The 19183-nt window shown below is 37.5% G+C and overlaps 1 protein-coding gene across 7 annotated transcripts in view; it reads right to left on the bottom strand.

Moving 5' to 3' along the window:
* Positions 1 to 10828: 10828 nt before the first annotated feature.
* The window catches only part of LOC129774694 (ubiquitin carboxyl-terminal hydrolase CYLD), a 33501-nt gene continuing 25146 nt past the window's right edge, over positions 10829 to 19183 (bottom strand). For all 7 annotated transcript variants that reach the window (XM_055778563.1, XM_055778566.1, XM_055778564.1 and 4 more), the window contains one exon: positions 10829 to 12135. In XM_055778563.1, the coding sequence (XP_055634538.1) occupies positions 11942 to 12135 (194 nt within the window). In that variant the 3' untranslated portion in view covers positions 10829 to 11941. The remainder of the gene's footprint in view (positions 12136 to 19183) is intronic.

The raw sequence follows: 19183 nt of genomic DNA, 5'->3' as shown, positions 1-19183 counted from the left end.
GATGTACTCATATACCGCTAGGCTAAGATAATGGGCCTGATCACGAATGTCTCTTCACGGTTAAAACCAAGGGATTGCTAAGATGTCCGCCTTTCTGTAGCCAACATAGAAACTTATGAGCATAGAAATCATAACCTGAATTTAAAAATGAAGTGCTCCGTGCGATCCTGTGGCAGTTATTTAAATTTAGCCAAGAAAGCTTCCGGATGGATATAAAAACATCGCTTGCCGAAGGAAACTATCCAACGTAATCAAATATCAACAAATATGACTCCAAACAGTAAACAATACGTGAGCTCCCTTAGCGCGAGCCCAATGTCCTGGAAAAAAGGTAATGAAGATGGTGATTTTTCGAGCGACAAAGCATGCGCTGCCATAACTATTTTTCAAATAGTGACGTCAGTCCGTTGTGTTTATATTCGATTGCCTACCACATCCATGTGAAAATGCTATTTTCTGTTTGTGTTTTATCAATGAAAAACATACATTTGATTGAAGTTCCCGCTGATTATGAATATAATGTTACAGCGTGCAGTGGATATTTGTGAAATAACGTTGAAAAAGACGAATAAAAGTGATATTTCAGTACAACATTTTCACTCCCCCACGGCCATAGAAACGAACGAAGTTTCGTTAGTTTTACCGTACCATAAAGATATTACTATGGCTCTCAGTGTCGGTTTGTGTGATGTGGGAAAATAGTGTTCAATTTAGCAGCATTTCACCGAAAATGTTAACGCTCCTGAGGACTAAGAATACAACTGTTCTCTGGACCTTTCTACAGTATAAATAAAGGATATAAGTAACAATACAATTGTCATCTGTTAAAAAAACCGTTGCAAGATTTCATGAGAAACTGGGCTCAAATCATCATGAAACCGTGAGTATTTTGAACATTGTTTTGTCTCTTCCATATACACTTCATAGAGAACGCAAATAATTACGACACAAAATTTTGCATGCGAATAAAAGTATACTTCGCCTATTGCTTCACCTCGATATGTACCTCATTGGCGCGAGCCCTACTTTATGCTGCCTACGCTCAATTTGCATTGGTTGGGATAGGGTTGCCAGAGCCCCGGTTAAAACGAAATATTTGGATGCAAGGTTATATGTACTCCATTTCGTTTTCACCGTGAAGTGACGTTCGTGATCAGGCCCAATGGGGCTGATTCTGATACGCGAATGAGAAGAGACAGCTTGGAAAAATTGCCTCACTCAATTTCCGAAGGCGACTGTGGTGAGATTTTTACCGTGAATGAACTCATAAACACTCACCCAGTTCTCGTGGACGATTGTAGTGCCTTTTTGTGACTTTTGAAGACGAATTCTCAATTGTTATCGACTAATACGTACAATGGAAGCCAAAAAGTGAGTGCGATTTTTTTTAACTTCATTTATGATAGAATTTTATATTGGGTTGGGGGAAAAGAAATGTCGTATATTGTCAATATATGGCAACACTTAAACATATCTTGTGTTGTACTTATCGCATCGGGTCATACTATACGACTATTTAAAGACGACAATCTGTGCTACAAGTGTCGTTTTGACAGTATTGTGATCGTCCTTTTCAGTTTCAAGTTATAGCGCGTAAAAAACGGAGTCCACCAAGCAAGAAATTCGCTATATTTTACGTTTTTACTACCTGCGAAGTAAAACTGGACCCGATACTGTAACGATTCGCACAGCACAGCGTTGGTTTGATCGATTTCGTTCTGGTGTAGTGGCTGTTGAAGATACACCCCGTAGAAACCGATAAAATCGTTGAAATCATCCAAGTAGATCGGCATGTGAGCACTCGCTCGATTGGCCAGGAACTGGATATAGACCATAAAACCGTTTGGAACCATTTGCAGAAGATTAGATTCCAAAAAAGATGAGTGGGTAATGTCGGGGACATAACCGGAGTGACGTAGGACTATACAAAGGGTACAGCTTTTGCTAAATATATATTTTAAATATATTGTTTTATTTTCTTCTCCTACGTGAATACCTACCTATCTAACTGAAAAATGGATTAGTTTACTGTTTACTCTTTATGAACATGTTGGGGGTTCTGAAAAGAACCTCTGGTGTTGTGTTTTTGCGTTTTTTTACAAACTTTCTCAATTTTTTCTCACTATCTTATAGTTGATTCTTGATTTTTGTCTGAAGGCTTTGTACTTATTAAATGTTCTACGCCGGTCATCTTTCGGCGTATGCAAATATCGTACAATCAAAATGATGGCTATTGAGCACATTACCGTACCTTAAACTGTGGTTTCGGAAACGAATGAATTGTAAGATTTGTAGTCTTCGCAAACAATGTAAATAAAAATGAAAAAGAACTGAGGTTTTGGAGACGAACTCTACGATCTGTCGAGAAATAGACGAGCTATAAGCTCCTTAGTTATGTTTCTATACAATGCAGATGTAACCTCAGTCAATTTTCAATATCAGTTATCAACCAAAGAAAGCAGTTTTTGCTACCGAGAAAATTCGTGAATGCCATCCTGCATACAATGTGTTGTAATTTGAAGCCACTTTCAATTCGGGAACCATGCATGGGTTTGTGAAAACTGAATGATCAATTTAAAAGACGCCAACCACCAATAAGTTCAAAAACAAGCATAAACAAAATAAATCAGTTCATATTATATATCATATTATGTATCTTTAGAATGCATTGGTATTGTGAATAACTTTTAGTAACTCCTCTTTAAATGGTTTAATGGCCCTGAAAAGCGCCGTGTTTTACGGTGGCTGGTTTTGCCACCAAAGCAGTCTGTATAAACAAACTTTTTCCTTCTTCTACCTGCTGCCGTTTTGCGATTGCGTTTGCCACTCGCTGAAACTAGTTGTTGCCACCGAACCGAATGTGCTCTGTTCTGTAGGCGGGTTTTCTTATTGTCGTGAGCAGCTTTGCAAGCCAACTCGAGCACTCCGGCGGCCGAAATTCTATAACCGCTATTAGGTATACTGGTGCGCCGGCACCAATCCGTTGATGCGATGTGATGTGAAACGATGCCATACAACCACACTGATTTACGGTTTGAAAGAGAATGATATATTTTTCAGCGGATCCGCGCGTTTTGTACTTTAGCGGTACACGCTCACAGGATAGAGACAAATCGGCAGACTCAGCCAAAGGGGCGAGTCCAACGAGACGAACGAAAGAGCGTTAAAAGGCAGCGATGGCAAAAAAATACATTCATTACGATTTGTTCGCTCGTTGGATTCACATGCAGACTAAAAAGGGTCCTTTTCAGGATCACAAAATTATCTTTAATCTAAAGAGTTTATTGTTTTGTTATCACTTGATATCCCCATCTTGTTCGGCTAAACCTTCCTGTTTAACGATTGCGTTTGCCTCTCGCTTTCTCGCAACAGCTTTCACAGTTGGAAAATTTCTCCCATCCAGCTTGTGACATGTTGTACAGTAAAGTGTCAGTGTAGCATTGGAGGCGATTTAAACCTGTAATTGAACAGTGACAGTGGTACAGTGTCGACTTTCAATGTGGGATCCTAATTTGGACCCCGAACTCTATGTTTACAAAAATGTCCAACTAAATATGTCGCATTACTGGTCCGTCAAATTAGCTAAATGTCGAGCTAAATGTAAATTACTGTACTTTCAATCTAGAAGTAATTTAAGAATTGGTGAAAATTGAATAATCAGGAAAATCCCCAACCATCAATAAGCTCAGAACAACTGCCAAATTCACATACTCATCATATCCTGGCAAACAAATTAAGAAAAAATCAATTTGTGTTTTATTATTATTTTGGATATTGTTTTAGAAAGCATTGAACTGTATTTCCTAAACTCTTTTTTGGAAGGGTTAATGGCCCTGAAAAGCGCCTTGTTTATGGAATGGTTTAGAAAACTTAGAAAAAAAAACCATTTCGAACGCCCTCGATGCCACCTTGTTTGGATTTGCCACCAAAGAAGTTTGTATAAAAATCAAACGTTTTTCTTGTGCTACCTGATGCCGTTTTGCGATTGCGTTTGCCACTCGCCCCTCGCTGCAACTGCCTTTTGTCTTGATGTCCACCGAACCGAATGTGTTGTGTTCTGAATGCGGGTTTTATTATCGTCGCGAGCAGCTTTACCAGCCAACTCGATCACTTCGGCGGCCGAAACTATATAACGCCGGCTAGGTGGACTGGTGCACTGGTACTAACGCGCTCGGCCTAGCTACCCTTGCGGAGCAATTGGCGGATACACATACGGGGAACTGGAGACCAACACGGTTCGAGCGGGATTTTGCCTTTCCCTTCACTTTTTCTCCTTTGTCATGTCCAGACATGGATGCTTGTGTTGGTTTGTTGATGTGATGGAATGCGAAACGATGTGGTGCACGGTTTCGATGAGAATGATCGTTACGGCAGCGGAGCGGGGATTTTTAAGCTGACTGGCTGGCTCGAGAATTACGCATGTGTGAGACTGCGACCAATGTTCCGTTTATATTTTTTCTTTTTCCTTTCCAATCGTGCTTCATTGTATTTCGCTGCTGCTCTGGTTGCCCGTTTTGGTCGATACGATTTGAGGAGCACAAAATGGACCGATCAAAAATGGGCACATAGTGCATTTGGACAATGCTTGATATTTCACAATTATTCAATTGTTTATCTCATGAAAAATGAAATGTTATTCGTTATGATAGATGCGTAGATATATTTCCTATCAATTGATGCAAACACCTTTGCGATCTATTGAGAAATGTTCGAGTTATAAGCGTTCCAAATCTTGCATTTTTTCCTACTTGTTCAGTGCCTAGTTTTTCATTTCACCCCTATATCTTCCGGTTAGACGTAGAGAGTCTCGGTCGAGCAGTCTTCGAGGGTGCACGCGTTTCGAGTCGCTCCTCGTTTGATTTTTCTTAGCACATATTTGGCTTCGGTTAAAATTTGATTTGTTCTACTTTGCGCGTTAGTTTAGAATTATGTGTAGGAAAATATGCAGATTTGTGAAATGTAGTGTAATGTGTGTAACTTCGATGCGGAAATCCTTCGAAATTTTCAGGGTAGTGCGCGTTTAGAATGATTTTGTACAGCCAATAAAGGCATTTTCTACTATCCATCCGTGTACATTTCCACGGGTGCATACATGCTCGGACTTGTTCATTCCTGTTTTTTTTTCTATTTGAGCAAGGGTATTTGTGTTCGTGTGTATTCTAATTTGATCCAGGATCGGTGTGCGTCAAGTGCATGTGGCTGAGTGTACTAATATGCTGCGTCGAACGCTGCAAAATAGGCAAAATGATGTTTCACGGGGATATCCAGACAATACATCTGTGTTAGTGCTTTTATTGAGCAGTGATGATATCACGGTTGATTGAAATGTTTCAGGCTCGGATAACAGATGGACGGTTAAGCTAAGTTATCGCATGCATTATTGATTTTTCTTTTCTCCCCCTCTTTTTTCTCTACTACCTTCTTATTCTGCGCACTTTGCGAAAATCGATCAAATTCTATATTAATATAGAACGGATGGCCGATGATGGGTTGAGAAAGGCTTCGGATAGAACGCACGGATTCTCGTGTTAGGTGCGGTTTTAAATCTCCATTATTATTTGTCTATTGTAAACATTTGTGAGGTACTATCCTTTGTGAAATGTGCTAGTTTATCATCGCATATACGAACGTCCTTCAGATAGTGTAGCTGTGGATGTAAATTCGAAAAATGGAAAATACAAAATGCGTTGCATAGGAAAGGGTTATAGATGTTTTACCGTTGGTCGTTTGCGAGATTTGATTCATCTAGAACTGATGGGTGTCGGTTTTTTTTAATAATTATGATCACAGACGCATACTGGTTTCATTAGATTAACAATCTCATATTAGAAATAAATTTTTAAAAAAATACACTTTGAATATTGACCATATATGGACGGTTTCACTGTGTTTATTTAGATAATTTGTTGTACTTATAGTGTCTGTAAATAACTATGCTAATTTGCATTGATACATAAATTTAGGAACGAAGCCAGTGACGTCAATTCGAATGTTCTGCAGGCAGTGTATTCTCGATTGTGAACAGGTGCTTTGTTTTTTAATTATTAGTCTAATTGATTTTGGAGGGGTTTTTTCGGTTACCTTCTCAGGTTTCCCAAAGATAACTCTCCGCCGCTGCGATTGGAGTTCTATAAGGCGTAAGGACCATGAATGACGGAATATATCGCCGCATCGATTTATTTTAGAGGAGTTCTCAAGGTTACCTTTTCAGGTTTCCCACAGTCAACTCTCCGCCGTCGCGATTTAATTTTGATGGAGAGTACGTGCGATAGATTATTGAATACATAGCCGGTACGATTAATTTCACAAGCTTTCCTTCTAAGGATACCAAGAGATAATTTCTGTCGCGTGTTGTAATACGAGACTTCGTTTCGTCTAGTAGTTGATAGTTCGCGTTTACATAATCACATCACTTACCACAGTGAATCCTGATTCATACCTTTTCCCACTAACAACTATCCCCTCCATGATAAACGCTAGGGAACCACGCTATAGAGGCGACCCTTCTGGCCTTCGGGCGGCGAATATCATACTAACATTCCTTCCCTTCCCCTGGTGACTGTAAGGACGTGGCCGGCGTCGTTATTGACCATTCAAAGCTCGAATCACCGAAAATTGCACAACGAGAATGATTTGCTAGTCCCAAGCGTCATTCTGTGTGTTCTTTGTGCAATTTGGTTGGTTCAGGTCAATCACGGAGAGCAACTACGAATTGTACAGTCTACCCAAGCTCAAACTCAAGCTATATCTTCCGGTTAGACGTAGTCCTACGTCAAAAAACTGGATGTATGGGTGCCACACGAGTTGACGCAAAAAAATCTTTTAGACCGAATCAACGCCTGCGATGCACTGCTGAAACGGAACGAACTCGATCCATTTTTGAAGAAAATGATAACTGATGATGAAAAGTAGATCACGTACGACAACCTAAAGCGAAAAAAGTCGTGGTCGAAGCGCGGTGAGCCGGTCCAAACCATCGCCAAGCCCAGACTGACGGCCAGGAAGGTTTTGCTGTGTGTTTGGTGGGATTGGAAGGGAATCATCCACTATGAGCTGCTCAACTATGGCCAGACCCTCAACTCGGTTCTCTACTGTGAGCAGCTTGACCGTTTGAAGTAGGCGATTTACCAGAAGCGGCCAGAAATGACCAATAGGAGTGGTGTTTTCCATCAGAACAACGCTCGGCCTCACACATTTTTGATGACCCGCCAGAAGCTATGGGAGCTCGGATGGGATGTCCTATTGCACCCACCGTATAGTCCGGACCTGACTCCAAGTGATTATCATCTTTTCCGGTCCATGAAAAACGCTCTTGGTGATACTAAATTGGCCTCAAAAGAGGCTTGCGAAAACTGGCTGTCTGAGTTTTTTTTGCAAATAAGGAGGGGGGTATAATGAAGTTGTCTTCTAAATGGCAACAAGTTTGCGAACAAAACGGCGCATATTTAACTTAAATTGGATAATTTTAAGTATGTTAAATAAAACCTCAAATTTCGATCAGAAATACGACATTTCTTTTTCCCCGACCCTATATATTTCAGGTTACGTGTAACAAATCGGATTGAACTTACGAAAATGCGTTAGGCATTTTCAAAGGATTTGAACGATCTCTCGATTCGATTCGATTCGCCGTTCCAAACGGGCAATTGCTACTCCAGCTTCAAAGATGTAGTCATCATCTACATTGTGAAAATTCGGACAAAACATCTTCTGCAGCCACTATAACGCGGAACCAAATTAAAATGTAAGTTTACAATAGTTGACCCTAACTGATACGAGAAACGCAATTCCGCATACCGTTTCCTTTCTCCAAAAACATAAATCAGACTGTCAAAAATTACGTATAGCTACTTAAGTAGTTAAAAATCGTGTATGTTGAATCAACTTCTTCCATGTGTGAGGAATTTTCGGTGTCATCCACTAGTGGAGGAGCATCTTCACCAGTAGTTGCGGCTGGAATATCGTCTGTGCTCATAGCTTCGTCCTCATCGATTCCAAGACCCAACTCAACCATACGATAGATGCGAGATGCGTGCACACCAGATTCGAACAGTACAATTTCAAGATCCTTGACAGCTTTATCATTTTTATCGGCTCAAAGTTTATGGATAAAATTTAGCTTTTGAAAATTATTTAAATGTGATAATAAATATATCTTATCTTGATGGCTTTTATGTGAGAAGACTATAACATTAATGTTCACTGTAATGTTATAAAGAGCCTTTGCAAAAAACACAAGCTTTAACATATATACCAATGAGCACTGCACCATTTGTCATTCATTAGATATTTTACTCCAAAATGAACTTTCCATGTCATGCCAATCGCCTTCGGCGATACGGTGACCTGGGTTATGTGACTTGGAGGAGTTCATTGCTGTCACATTCTATTCGCGCAGGAAAATCAGGCCCAATATATAACGTTTGTATACTCTAAAACAAAGGTTATCAAAAGGTGATCCGCGGGAAATGTGTGTCAATTGTGCGGGAATTGTCAAAATTTTCGAAAATTTTGGCCACTCTATTGTTGACAACATGAAAATGAGCGCTCTTATGATATGTAACAACTTTGTCGAAGACAGTTTTTGTCTAGAGAATAACTGTCGAGCTCTAGATGCTAATTTCCACTTAAATGCACTTCTTGGGCCATTGTGCAATGGCATATTCTTGAATGTCTTCTTTTTTTAAATTTCTACACTAGAATTATAGAGCAATTCTAAATGAAATCGATAAATGACAAAACATGAGTATTTTCGATTCAAATGAAAGTACATATTCCGTTTGGGTTGGAGGAAATATGAGTTTTCTACAGCAATTGAGAATTTTTGACTCAAGTGTAAATTTTGAAAAAAGGCGTATCGATTTTAGTAAGAGAAATCTTTGATAATGTATATCTCAAAAACTATGAGTCGTACCGAAATAGTGTCTTAGAAAGAGTTATAGAGTATTGATGTTTAAACGTGAAAAAAAATACACTGAGAAAAAAAATAAATACACTGAGAAAAAAAAATAATATTTAAAATATGTACTTTTTAATTGTTTCATAAAAAAATGAAGTCATGTAGAAAATTTAAAAAATAGTCCAAGATGGTAAAACTATTTTTGACGAACTTTGTGAAACATAAAATTTTTGTGAATTTTCGAAAGTTCGAATTTTTGTATGTTGACAATCATTTTTAGCCTCAAATTATGAATCCTGATGTGATTTAAAACAAATAAGCTCATTGATAATGCAGACTTCTAAATGCAGAGATATTTAATAAAATATTTCTAATTTATTGCCTTTTAATATATTTGTCGTGTTATACCCTCATGCTCAGAAATTTCTTCCTTATAGAGTAAAGTATACCACGATGGACTGGATTGTTATGTATTATACCACATGTCTTCAAATGTTTTTCAACGTAACTCCTAAACATATATTATCACCATAATGATGTATATAGGTGGTCTCCGTAGCCACATTGGTTGCGCGTTCGCTTAGTAAGCGATCGATCATGAGTTCAAAACTCAGGGCCCTCATTGACCATCTTTGTGTTGTTACAGAATAGCTACGTCCACGCAACAATCATCAGCGATGGAGATCGATCCACGGTCGAAATAAGATCGATTCATCCATACAACTGCTCTGCTCTGCCAGACACATCGGGCTACTGTTCTATAAATAACTCAACAATGATCAATCAACTGTCTCCGCTGTCCGGTGGTCGAACTGGATAATGGAAGAACAGAAAGAATACCCTTACGCCTAAATGGCTACTGTGTGAATGCACCATATGTAATGGTATAGAAGGAATACTGGCGAATGGCAACTGTGTAATGTGCTAATTATAGATATGATAACCATGTGACATGTACACGATTAAAATTCGGCTCTGTTACAGCTAAAATGCTAAAATGCTAAAATGCCTTAAATAAATAAAATTTCACGAACATGACGGTATAACACGACAAACATATTAGAAGGGCCTATTTGCTATTAAAAGGACAATAAATTAGGATTTTTTTCTTAGTTCTTCGAGAATGGCTGCATTTAGAAGAAGATTGATAATGAGCTTTTTTGTTTTAAATCACATCAGGATTCACAATTTGTGGCCAAAGATGATTGCTAACATAAAAATTAATAAAAAATCGATGTTCCACAAAGTTTGTCAAAAATAATTTTACCATCTTGGGTTTTCGAATTTTCAACATGACTTCTATTTCATATGAAAACATAAAAGAAAATAAAAAGTACATATCTTAGATATTGCAAAATAATTTTTTTTCTAAATAATATATAGAGTACTAATTTTTTTCTCAGTGTATATTTTTTTCATGTTAAACATCAATACTCTTTAACTTTTTTCAAGACATTATTGCGGTACGACTCATAGTTTTTGAGATATAAGTTATCAAAGGTTTTTCCTACTAAAATCGATACGCCCTTTTCAAAAGTTACACTTGGGTCAAAAATTGGAAAAATCATTATTTCCTCCAACTCAAACGGAATACAAACTTTCATTCGAATCAAAAATACATGTTTTTGAAATCTGCATTTTTAGGACGATTTCATTTGGAATTGCACTATAGTGATACAAACCCTCTAAGCATGAGTGTGCCATACCCGTTCATTACGGTTGTACGCGTAGGATTTTCGGACTTTTATAGAAGATCGTACTGTCAGTATTTCGAGTTTCATTTTTATCAAGACTAGGTACGGAGTTGTCTATCCAACAAGTTGGACGTGTTAAACGCAATATAGTAGTTCACTGTCCTGCTTGTCTTCAAACATTCGCTAGCGCAAACGGTTCTCAAGAAAGTGTACTGTAAAGAATATTTCCCACCTCTTAGCAGATAAATCTCGCTATTGCGTTTATTTCTTCCACTAGTAAGTAATATTGCATTGTTTCCAATTATAACAAATTATGCTGTTGCCTCTGAAGCAATCGATGATTTAAGCTATAGGTACACTTTTGTCATTATTTTTTTTTTTCATTCTTACTTCCGGTCACAAGCGGAATCGAATTGCCTTCGCTGTATAGTTGTTCGGTATGCTCAATACTCGGTCAAATGTTAAATATAGATTCGCAATTCAACTAACGCAAAAATCGCTGAGCGATCATAATAAAGCTAGAGTCTTCCGTGCGGAGCAGTCCTGATTCGTAGTATTGACCCACCTTGAAACACGAAACCCTTTCAACCATGTTGAGATAGATGGTGAGCGATGGCATCGGCTGGGTGATCTCTCTTTCTCTCTTAATATAATATATTTCTTGTTGGTTTTTCTCTTTCTACTAACTCTCAATAAAGCTATCGTCACAATTGCTTCAATCAATTTACAACTATGAAAACATATAAAGCAATTTCTATTGATTTCTGGCCCATTTAATCTACTTGAATTCAAATACTCACTTCTTATGATTGTGATGTTTGTGTGTTTTCGTTTTTTTCCTTTGCAAACTACGAAAGATATCCTCTCACATATTTGTTTTGAACCTTGGTGTTAGTTACCGTTCGTGTATTGTATTTCGTTTCACTTGTAATATGTCTTTATTTCAGCAGTCCAACTGTTTCCAACTTGTAGGTATGTAAATATATATTTCTCTGTCTGGTTTTAGTACTAAATCTCGATTCAATTTTTTTTGTTGCAATATTTGTGGTGATTACACACTACACACATTACATTATCAGTAACACAATTCTAGCCATTTCACGTTTCGCAATACAGCTGTTTCAGTTTGGTTCCAATGATATTAAGCGAGGTTGCTTCAAATTTTGCACATTTTTTGGAAGGTTCATAGCTACAAGAGCAAATTTTTTTTCATAATCTTCTCACAAAACCATACCATCATTAAATTCCATATTGCAAATGTTGCTTCTAGTCGAAACGTTTTCTTTATTTAGAAGTAAAATCTATTGTGAGGAAGGTAAAGTAAGGTAAGGGAGTGAAAAGGGATAATTTATCGATACATCATAACGTCCGTGCTCTGATACATGCACATGTATGCATCGCAGAGCAACCGTTTCGCGTGCTCGGGTAACATTTTGTCATTGATAGCCTTTTCGTTCATCTGTCGAGCACCGTCTTCCGAGAGCCAGTGAGGTAAATCGGGAACCGGTATCATTTCCGGAATGTTGTAACCGTTTTGTTCCCCTAGAAAAAAAAAGTTGTTAGTTACTTGCCGTTTCATACTACTGATGTTTATTGGACTATAGACTGCAGACCAGTTATCATTCATAAAAAACTGAACATGGAAACAGAAAAAAAAACTCATCTCAATTTATACATATAGTTGTCCTCTTAAAAGTAATCCTAGTCTTCTACGAATTTCTTCTGGTGCCATATTTATAGAAATTAAATCAATGGATCGAACACCCTCCGGCGCACAGTGTTACGATACTGAAAAAAGTCCTTTTTTAAATATCGGTGTACTATCCAGCTATTGATGATGATGATGATGATGACCCACCTCATACCCCTACAAAGATTTGAACTGGCCGATTTATCTAGATAATATATAAATAATATTAATGTTTAACCAAATTAAGAGAACAGTATTATAAAACCAAAATTAAAGCGAACTGACTCTGTTGCAGGCATGAAATTCTATTAATCGAACATTATAAATAGGCAAAAACTGTAAAAGAAAAACAATGGTCCTATCCGTATCGACATTAACATAATAATAATCTCAACCTCAGGCCTTACGACAATTCTGAATGAGCTATCCCCATTTCAGTTTCCACTTCAGACCCCACATAAAAAATTCATTAGGTATCAGTGTTCTGCCAGTATTCACTTAACATAATCCAGCCCCACCAAACGCGCGCTAGGATCAAACTTCCGTAGACAACGATCATTTTTTTACAATAACAAAACATTAACAAAACAAAACAAAAATTTCATCATCATCAGTACGAACATGGTAGTTAAACCTGTAAATAAATTTTATAATTTTTAATCAATTGGAAACATAAATGAATTATTTAGAAATAATTGGTAAAACCAGTTTACAAAACAGATTTTACGTGTGAAATACACATTTTCTTAAACTCTGCCATTGTTGCCGCACGTTTAATTTCTCTGGGCATCGAATTGAAAAAAAATACCTTTATACAACAACGAGTTCTGCGACCTACTAAACATAAAGTTGGGTGTTCTTGCATCATTCGCGTTTCTTGTATTGTATCTATGAACATCACTTCCTCTTTCAATTCGATCACAAAAATATTGAGGCAGCATATCGTTTAAAGTTTTAAGGATGAGTAAAGTAATCGTCAAGTAATTAATTCTTCTGAGCCAGAGAATGCAAATCTTAGTCTATGTGCTCCGCGGTTTCTTTTTAAATTTCTTAAATTTTTTTTAATAAAAATTTAAGGACAGTATCATCCGCGAACAAATTAATGTCACAGTATCGTAAGACTCGTCGCAGATCATTTATGTATAAAATAAACAAAATGGGCCCTAAAACACTTCCCTGCGGCACCCCGAGTGAGTTGCCAATGGGATCGGAAACAGAATCGTTAAAACGAGTCTTTTGAGTTCTCTCGTATAAATAGCTTTCAATCCATTTGTACGCCATTCCTACGAGTCAAAACAATTTTTTTTCTTTATTTGTTTTTTTGCATGTATTTTTCGTTTTTTGAAAATAAAAGAGGAATTTGATTATTGATTCATCCCCTTAAAGTCAGAAAACACCTTTCTCACATGAAAAAAATAATAATAAAAAATGATTATCCAGATTCTCTCAGGAGGTGATAGACGATTATATTTGATGAAAAAATCCTCCTACGCATATGTTCGAATTTCAACAATGACAGAGTTACATAACTTTTTTTTGTTTCGGACTCTGTTGCTTCAAACTGGCTCTACATTAAAAAGTATGCTACAGAAGACGATTCTGATGCTTTCATTTGAAAGATAAGAAAATTTAGTACAGGATATAGTAGTGGAACAATTAAATTAGTGAATTTTAATAACATTTTGGAAGTGAAACACTTAAAAGTTAATAATGATTTATGTGTTATTATTAATTTTATCCTAAAAATTTATATTAAACTAGATTGTTTCTATCAATTAAAATGGAGTTATTTATCCGCTCCACTATTTGTTCTTTGACGCACAACTTCTATCATTCTTAATTTGGCTGCAATATCGATATAAACAATTCCTGGTGAAAATTCAAGCAAAATCTTCAAAAATCACGATTTTTACCCTACTGTACATGTAATAGCCACTTAAACTTCACCTTAACGTTGAAAAGTTACATATCTTCATGAAATAATCCATATTTGAAATATAAAAAAAATATTTTTTTCCAAACTGAATATAATCGAGTCCAAAATTGTATATAATCGAGTTCGACCTGTACTGTATTCCTTTAGTCAAATCATTTCATTTGATACCAATATTGAGGGGATTGCAAAAAATACATAGTCGACCATTTTGTGGCGGCGACCTTTTTCGAATTTATGTTGTTCATAGTGTAGTGTATTCTCCAAATCAAGCCATTCGGCCATTCAGCGGGCAAATTGAATTCTTCAAGATCATGGAATACGCAGTTTTATAACGACAGTAGAACTAAAGTTATGTTCCAAATCAGAAATACTTCATATTGTCATATGTCAGATAAATCATTCAACAGGAACGGGGTCAATTTTCTATTAATCTGGGACAACCCAACAAACATTCAAACATACATAGAAACAGGTCAAGCTGAATGAAACCATTCAAAAAGTAATTAGTTGTTTGGAGACTGCGGACATCTTGAAAGTTGATTTTTCATTATCTGCTATGTTCTACTAGTCGAGAACTTTCTTTTGATACATTTTTGGACATTTTTCATAAATAACTGTATTCTACTAGTCAAGCCCTTTCATGTGATACCCATATTGTTGGGGTTGTGAAAAAATATGTATGGCGCCATCTTGTGGTGGCGGCCATTTTAGATTTGCATTTTTCATAAATAACTGTGTTCTGCTAGTCAAGCCCTTTCATTTGATACCCATATTGATGGGGTTCATATTCAATATAGAATTATTATACAAATTACTCAAAATTTCCGAAAATCATATATATATATATATATATATATATATATATATATATATATATATATATATATATATATATATATATATATATATATATATATATATATATATATATATATATATATATATATAAATATATATATATATATATATATATATATATATATATATATATATATCCTCTCTAAGGGGAGAAGAGGGGAGGGGTCTGACTTTATTATATCATATTTTCTGTATCAAACATTTATTCCATGTAACGGAGAAACATGTTATTTGCAAGTGGTTGAAAAATCTACAACAAGAATTGTGTCTGAAAATTATCTGATATTATAATGATAAGTTTTGGTAGAAGTACTCCCTCTTCTCTACATAATATGTAACAAATGGTCATTTGCATAAAAATGTTTAGATTTAGTTGGACTTATTTCTGAACAAGTTTCTACAAGCCATTCCTCCTAGTAGTTTCCGAGTCCATAAGAATCAGACAGACAGACAGAAGAAATCCATTTATATATATAAGTTACCGAGGCAACCGACTTCAACCCTAAATCCCAGGAACAACACATATCGCAAAGGCTCGAGCAAATACAACAACAACAACAACAGATAGCGACATCATTGGCATCGTTAGAATCAGGCAACAAGTCAACAGACACACAATTCTGCACTCCGTAACCCGACGCCAGAGCCAGCACCGGCACCAAGAATGCAGACTCGACATACACGAGCGACGGCGAGCCGAACATAACACCTAGGAATCCCAGAAAGTGCTTTATCAATAAGTTCCATTTAGATTAGCTACCCATATATAAACGTGTGAAAAATAAATTAGAGTCAGTTCTTGTTCCAACCAAGTAGTGATTACATCGCGTGTTCTTTTTTAAAAAACCCTTCGAAAACCCTCGGGACGTAATTGGCGCAGTCGGCGCGGATCAAGTACAGGGCTGTCGCGAGTGAACTCTGGATACCATCCTTGAGTGAATATCAAGCGGTTTGAGAAGAATATTGTGTGCGTGTTCGTCCGGTGTCCGTTTTGGTGGGATACCAAAACAAGTGAGTGAAACTCGTTGGCGCCTTGGAAAGATCCGGCGTTTCCATCATCGGAATCACTAGCGGCTTACTAGGTGATATCAGGTGAGTAACCCTTTTTTTCATTATTTAAAACTTTCGCCTTCCTACTATCTGGCTACCCGGCATAGGTACGCCAACTGCTTCTTCTAACACCCTTCCCCCAAACTAATTAATTAATAAGTGAATTACTAAGTGAATTAATAAGTGAATTAATAGTGAGAATAAGATTATTGTGCATGAAAACCAGAAGCATGACATTAGAAACATTAGAAAATTTAATCGAAGAGCTAAGCTCTCAACTAGAGGCCCAACGCCTCAAGATTGCAACCCTAGAGGAAGCAAGAGCCTCAGAGGGGAGCAGCAATAACACCAACCCGCCCCCGCCAAGCGCAGCGGGAACAACAGCGGCTAGGTTTGATGCGCCTCGGATACCGGACGCAATCAAAATGATTGTTCCCTATAGAGGGGATAGTAAAGACAAAAAATCGCTCTCCACTTGGATCAATTCCGTGGAAAGCAAAATAGGTTTCGCGAAAAATTTACTGCCCGCAGAAGCGGACGTTGCTCAGATTATGGCACTATGGGTGGGCATAATCCGAGATAAAATTATTGATGAGGCTAGTGACGCATTGGCCTCAAGAAACAATCCCACGACATGGGAAGAAATGAAACTAGTATTAATAGAATACTTTGGTGACAAGAGAGACTTAGGCACTCTCGTCACTCGAATATCGTACCTACGACAGAGTACGAAAAGTATAGCAGATTTCTACAATGAGTGTAGGGAACTACTGTCCGATATCGTGGCAAAATTATTATTGGACGATGAAACTAAATCATGTTTAAAAGTTCTCTCTAAGAGTTACGAGGACATGATATTGAACTCTTTTGTGGATGGGCTAAATGAGCCTTACTCCACTTTAACAAGGACATCTCGCCCAAATACGCTTTTGATGGCATTTCAATGGGCATTGGATCAGTATAACGCTACCCAGCGTAGACGGGAAAAATTCCCAAAAATTTTAACGCCTCCACAAAAACCAATTGTGCACACAAGTTTCAAACCATCGTTCCCCTACCCTAGGCCTATTCAGCCGCAAAATCCTCCACTCCTAAGACAACCTGCACAAAATCCCCCATACCAAAGACCACCTTTCCTAGGCACCTATTACCAAAAACCTCTCCAACAAAACCCCCAATTCCAAAAACCGACAGCACCCTACATTAAACCCGACCCCTCAGGTCATTTGAAACAAATGGTGCCTTTCCAGAGACGAGAAGCACAAGTGAATAATTGTGAGGCAACATCAGACGAAAATTATGAACAGTTTTGGGAGCAAACACAGGACGCCTGTGCCCCGGAACAAAATCATGAAGAAATAATATTGCCACCCGTAGTAGAAGAAACTCACGAAGAGTTAAATTTTTGTATGGTCCCAGACCAACAAATAATGGAGTAGGGAACAATTTCCTCCCGTATTTAGAGGTCCCGAGAAAATCAGGTAGACCATTGAAATTTTTAATAGACACGGGGGCCAACAAAAATTATATAACCCCTGAGTTAGTCCCCACAAAAGGCATTGCATCAGGGCCACAACATAAAATAAAAAATGTGAGTGGCGCCCATTTTATTAATTAATTCACGTATTTGAATCCTTTCCTTAATACTACCAAAGGTGTGCCAAGTCAAAAATTCTTTCTATTCCGATTTCATGATTACTTTGATGGACTCATTGGTTTTGAATCATTGAGATCTATAGGGGCCATAATTGATACGGTATTCAACACAATCACCATCAATGGTACTAGAATACCGCTGAAGAAAAAATTCCCCGATAAGGAGCAACTGAATTTCCACCAAAATGAAACCCTTGTGAAGCAGTTTCCAGTACGGCTTCAGGAGGGAGACTTCCTAATAGAACACGATATTGTGATCGGACAAGATGTCGTCATACCTAGCGGGGTATACAGTGCTCGAGATGGTGTGACCACTTTTCTTTTAATAAACACTGGCGATAAACCAGTAACGGTCTGCATAGACAAAGAAGCCTTATTTACAGAGCTTCATAATTTTGAAGAGGTTTCTCCCGAATCTTTTCTCACAAATGAGAAACGGGATAAAGCCAAAATTGAACTAGGACGGTGCATTAGAACCGATCACCTAAACACGGAAGAAAAAGAGAAACTTCTTAGTGTTTTAAAACTATTTCCTGAAGCTTTTTATAGCGACGATGAGGAATTAACATTCACAAATGCTGTGAGACACAAAATTAATACAAAGGACGATGTACCTATTTACTCCAAAAATTACCGCTACCCCTTCTGTCATAGAGAAGAGGTCCAGCGACAAATAACTAAAATGCTCAACCAAGGCATTATTCGACCGTCCCAGAGTCCTTGGTCATCACCAATCTGGATCGTACCGAAGAAGATTGATGCTTCCGGCACGAAGAAATGGCGGCTCGTTATTGATTATCGCAAATTAAATCATAAGACCGCAGATGATCGATACCCTATTCCTAATATAACGGATATACTCGATAAATTAGGAAAATGCCAATATTTTTCAACCCTTGACCTTGCTTCAGGGTTTCACCAGATAGAGGTCCAAAAGAAAGACATCCAGAAAACTGCGTTCAGTGTCGACGGGGGACACTACGAGTTCATCAGAATGCCTTTCGGCCTCAAGAATGCTCCAGCCACGTTCCAGAGAGTAATGGATAACATTCTCAGGGAACATATTGGAGTGAGATGTCTAGTCTATATGGATGATATTATCATCTTTTCGACTAGCCTTCAAGAGCATATAATTAATTTAAAATTGATTTTAGAAACGTTAAAAAATTATAATATGAAGGTACAACTCGACAAGTGTGAGTTTCTCCGGAAGGAAGTTGCGTTCCTAGGGCATGTAGTTACACCCGAAGGAGTAAAACCTAACCCGGAAAAGATAGATGCTATAAGAAAATGGCCATTGCCTAAAAATGAGAAAGAGCTAAGAGGGTTTTTGGGAGTTATTGGCTACTACAGGAAGTTCATTAAGGACTTTGCAAAAATTGCCAAACCCCTAACTCAAC

Source organism: Toxorhynchites rutilus, chromosome 3 (assembly GCF_029784135.1).
Source record: "Toxorhynchites rutilus septentrionalis strain SRP chromosome 3, ASM2978413v1, whole genome shotgun sequence".
Classification (NCBI taxonomy): domain Eukaryota; kingdom Metazoa; phylum Arthropoda; class Insecta; order Diptera; family Culicidae; genus Toxorhynchites; species Toxorhynchites rutilus.
Note: the sequence above shows the minus strand (reverse complement) of the source record. Positions and strands in the feature narration are given on the sequence as shown.